Source organism: Anopheles aquasalis, chromosome 2 (genome assembly GCF_943734665.1).
Source record: "Anopheles aquasalis chromosome 2, idAnoAquaMG_Q_19, whole genome shotgun sequence".
In the NCBI taxonomy this organism is placed as follows: Eukaryota; Metazoa; Arthropoda; class Insecta; order Diptera; family Culicidae; genus Anopheles; species Anopheles aquasalis.
Window position 1 is genome coordinate 16,192,501 of NC_064877.1, and position 5,000 is coordinate 16,197,500.

Here is a 5,000-nt window from a genome sequence, read left to right on the forward strand (position 1 = left end):
CGACCACAACAAACATCGGGAGAATCGCTGGAATCGTAAGTAGCTGCCAGTCAGTGTACAAAATGCTAGGTAAAAGCCAACTTATCCATCTAATCAATCTGCCATTCTTTTTTGCCAGTGTTTGTGGTTCGGTCGGTCCACTAGCTAGCCGACTGTCCATCAATGGGATCCGCTCGAGCAAGGGTCAGTTTCCTTGGGCTGCGCCGATCTTCAACACCGCCGAGCAACCAAAACCACAGTACATCTGTGGCAGCAGCCTCATCACTAGCCAGCACGTGGTAACGGCGGCCCACTGTATGCACTATCCGGACGGGACGAAGCGACGAAACTCGCAGCTTTCCGTCATACCGGGCATGTACAATATCGACAGCTTCTTCGATAGCGCCAACCAGGACCGGGGTGTGGTGCAGATCGTCATGCACTCCGATTACTTCTTCGAGGATACCGAAGCGACTGATTCGGATATCGCCGTACTGAAGCTCGACGCGCCCGTCACCTTCAACGATCTGGTGCGTCCGATCTGTATCTGGAGTTGGAGCGACAATCTCGAACAGATTGTCGGAGAGAATGGTTTCGTGTCCGGGTGGGGCATCACGGAGTCGGGAAACTCCAAGTTCCCAAGCTTTGTCACGGCCACCGTTGTCGATAAGCGTGATTGTTCGCGCCAGCTCGGTCGATTTGTGCCACCGAAGGCCCGAACGTTCTGTGCTGATGGACACGGGGCCGTTCCGTGCAACGGTGACTCCGGTAGTGGGTTGGCGTTTAAGCGTGGCACACGCTACTATCTCCGGGGTATCGTTTCGACCGGGCAACGGGATATGATCACACTGCTGTGCGATACTAAGAAGTATGTCGTGTACACCGATGTGGCACCGTTCCGGTACTGGTTGAGCCGCGTTGTCAAAGGTTGATTCACAAGTTAAAGGATCGTGCAATCGCAATCGTTTCCCAGCTATATTCGTATAAACTATTCGTTTTATTGCCATCCCCTAGACGCAATGAGCATTTGAATAGTGCTGCTCGGATTCTAAATCATATTTATTCCCTCTGTAAAGGGTCGACGATGTAAGCATGGCTGCTTATGAAAAAAGGAAACACCTACACATGTGTAGTTGCTGCTAATCTTTGTAAGATTGTTTTGTTCATGTAATAAAAGAAAAAAATTAAATAATAGAGACGAATGGTTTGGCACACTGCTATTGAGTTTTTTTTCGATAAACGTAAAACAAATATTAGCTATTCTTTTGCTTAGAAGCTGCTTAAAGCAAAGGATATCGAAAAGAATAAATTGATAAAATTAGCTGCGGTATTTTCCAGCAAGATATCGGTACGGTAACGCCAATCGGGCTCCATGCTTCCTTCACAGAATGGTGGAAGATTTGCATTTGTCTGTTTGTCTGTCTATCGCAAAACAGGTTTTTCCGTGACGAACGGTAGCGGGAAAAGTGACGAGTTGTGAGGAAGTGTTGGCGATAAGCCCACATGTCCTAACGTTGGGCTCATTTTACGTCACAGTGTGAAACGGCTAAGCGCCAATCTTATGAAGACGAACTTAATCTAGTTTATTTTCCAAAGGTGACACAGACGCACCCGATCTTATTATTCAAGGACGGCAGCTCACGCATTTGATTCCATTTCCGTATTAAATACTTCGGCCATGGTTCAGCATATGTTTGCTAACGAAAGAGGAATAGAACGATTTAAAACCACCAAGACAGTTTTTTTTATTGTTGTACGCTTTATGAAAATGTATAAAGATTTTGTGATGGTTTTTGTGACTTAAAAAATAGTATAATTCATTGTTAATACCAACCTCTGAAATCATTGTTTAACAATCATTGACAGGGTATGGAATACATTCTTTCAATCCGCTCCATTTCATAGCCGGCATAATGTGAAGACGTTGCCTTCTTCAGTATGGTTCTGCATGTTAAGCGGAACGGTTCGCTCGTTTGTTCGTTGTGATCAGAGCACGCCAGCCGCTCTTTCTCGTTGTCTTGTGTAGGTAGATGTGGTTTTGTATGATCTTGTGTGTATATCTTCGTTTCGTTATCTTGAATTATTGTCATTTTTAAAATAGTGAAAGGTGAACCATGGTGCACGTAAAAAAGCTGCTACCATCGAGATCAGTTTCATTAACAGTGCTCCTTAGAACGAGTATATGCCAATTGCTGATTTTTGGTTCGTTTCTGCATATGCTCGGTGAAGGGCAGTATCTTAGATCACCATGTCCAAACATATTTCGCTACCGGCTTGATCCTGCACTTAATGTGGCGTTCGGATACATTGAGGCTCCATCGCGTATAGGTCAAACGAATAAACTCGATGTTGAGCTCTCGATTGGAACAACAGTCCCACAGGTAAGTGAAAACCAGGACACAGTGCATCCCATTATTTTGCAAAGGAAGCTACGAAACGGAACCAAATGCCACGAAATGTTTCCTGTGGCAACAGGGTGCGGCTATTATTAGCTCTTTTGGCAAATGTTCAATACCGGTTTTGCCGATCAAACCCCAAGAAATGTCGCTCAGTTTATGCTATTTATAGATTTTAGGTTATTGATTGCGAATGTGAAGAATTTAAATTTCAAATGAGATGCGAACAGCAAAATATGCAATCACTAACGAAGAGATGAGTTTCTTCTAGAACTTTCCGTCGAAACGGTCGTATGCCGATAGCAACCGTGTTATGTAACGAACGCGAGTTATGCTTTATGCTATCTTCTTTTTCCTACAGGATAATTTAGGATCTATTACGCTCGTTAAATCGCGATCAGCGACATTTTGGGATATTTACCAAAACAAACCAGTACAATATCGCGTAAACTTTCCCTTCACGAACATCTATCCATCCGTGCTGAACATCAGCCTGAATGGTCAGCCCATTTGCATTGGACAGAGAGCCAGGGGCCAGATAGTAACGACTATTAATCTGGAGCATACACTAGTCGCTCAGGTGCAACAACAGCTGTCTAGTGCCGGCGACGGAACCAGACCAGTAACTCAGGTAGCGCCTGTGTCCCAGTACCAACCAACGGTACAGCCGCAGCAGACGTTTTATCAATCAACTCCGACGTCCAACCTGATTGTCAACCAACCACCAAAGGATCAATTCAACACCAGAGCACCAACTTTCCAACAAATGATACAGAAACCACAACCATCCTCCTACACCGGGTAAGACTCAAGCATTGTGGTCCTTTTGTAACATCTCCAACACGTAGTTATGTTTCTAATTCATTCTCTGCCTTTTGCAGGTCCTGCGGTACGGTCGCTAGTTTTGGAAATCGACTCTCGATCAACGGTATTCGCTCGGCAAAGGGACAATTCCCGTGGGCAGCACCACTTTTCAATACTATTGTGTCCACCAAGCCTAAGTACATATGCGGTACCAGCATAATCACCCGGCGTCATTTCTTAACGGCAGCCCACTGTGTATACTACGAAAACGGTAGACAACGTCCACCGAACCACTTTGTGGTCGTCCCAGGGATGTACAATGTCGATAGTTTCTTCGATGGGGACAACCAGCTGCGGGATCTGTCCCGGATATTCGTTCACGAGGATTACTACCACGAGGACGATATGTTAACCGATTCCGATATTGCCGTGCTGGCCGTTTCACAGCCGATTGTGTACAACGATCTGGTGCGTCCGATATGTGTTTGGAGAGAAAATAGTAACATTGGGCAGATGGTAGGCAGCACCGGAATTGTTTCGGGCTGGGGCTACACAGAATCGGGAGATGCTTCCTATCCGAGCTACGTGTCGGCGGTGGTTCTTGGATACCGAGAATGTACCCGTGCCTTGTACTATCTGTTCTCATCAACATCGCGATCGTTCTGTGCCGATGGAAAGGGTTCAGTGCCCTGTCACGGTGATTCTGGAAGTGGGCTGGTGTTCAAGCGAGGATCGCAATTTTTTATCCGTGGCATCGTGTCGATTGGGCAGCGTGATCCTAACACGCTACATTGCGATGCAACCAAGTACGTCATCTATACCGATGTGGCTGCATTCTACGAATGGATAGTAAGAGTGTTACAATCATAAACGCAACTGAGGTGCTTGATTTTGAAGAGCGAATGCGATCATTGAAATAAAAAAATCGTGAATCTCTCATTTGCTCTGCTTCAACACACAAGGCAGACGCCATTAACTGCGAGACGTGATTTTTGTCGGCCTGTGCATTATAGAAACACTGCTGGCGGCTAAAATCAGCGTGATCCACACCGACGTGGCACCGTTTCGGTTCTAGCTCTCGCGGATCATGCGCAATCGTAGATTCCAGATCGTATTCACTAAACGTGAGGAAAGGCTGAAATATAAAATAAAATATCTTTTCAAATAATCATTACTCAAAAGTATTGTATCTTAAATGATTAACTACCAAAAACCCTTACCCTACTAAAATGCAGATATGCAACACTGGCACCGCCTTTACGAGGCAGGTTTGGATGTCAAGGATACTTTTAGTAGCACAGGACGTATGCTGGAATGTTTAGTGCTTTTGATCTTTGCGTGACTCAAACGTCATCTTCATACGGAAGAGACTCTCCAGGGCTCTCCAGAAATGATGTTAATACACGGAAACAAATTTAAATGCTACAGTATCGCGAAAATCCACCAGCCGAGTCTTATCAACCGATAACTAAGCAACGTATTAAGTCACTCGTAAAAACACAATCCACTTAAAACCGGCCCCACAAACCTGCTTGTGTTTGAGATTTACTTTTCCTATTATAAAGCCGAGTAAGAGCCCGATGTGGTGAACACGACGCCTCTGTTACGAATCCGCCGGTACAATAAGAGCCGAGAATCGCACGAGAAAACCGGAATCGAGGAAACCCGACCGTCGTGCGGGCGGGCGTGCGTGGTTGTTTGGGAATTTTGTGATGTGAGTGAAGCATCAGCATTGACATGCGACAAGCGCGATCTCCCACCACACAGCTGATTCATTTCACGGGGATCGTGCACTATAGTGTGTGGCAACTGCTCCGACAA

The 5,000-nt window shown here is 45.6% G+C and overlaps 2 protein-coding genes across 2 annotated transcripts in view; both read left to right on the plus strand.

Moving 5' to 3' along the window:
- The window catches only part of LOC126581366 (serine protease gd-like), a 5,326-nt gene extending 1,277 nt beyond the window's left edge, over positions 1–4,049 (plus strand). The window contains exons 2-4 of the mRNA XM_050244957.1: positions 1–35; positions 119–880; positions 3,257–4,049. The exon at positions 1–35 is cut by the window's left edge and continues 429 nt beyond it. Of these exons, the coding sequence (XP_050100914.1) occupies positions 1–35; positions 119–880; positions 3,257–4,049 (1,590 nt within the window). The remainder of the gene's footprint in view (positions 36–118; positions 881–3,256) is intronic.
- Positions 4,050–4,895: 846 nt separating this feature from the next.
- LOC126571004 (serine protease gd-like) overlaps positions 4,896–5,000 on the plus strand; it is a 3,522-nt gene continuing 3,417 nt past the window's right edge. Inside the window, exon 1 of the mRNA XM_050229194.1 lies at positions 4,896–5,000. This exon is cut by the window's right edge and continues 733 nt beyond it. The gene's annotated coding sequence lies outside the window, so the exon portion shown is untranslated.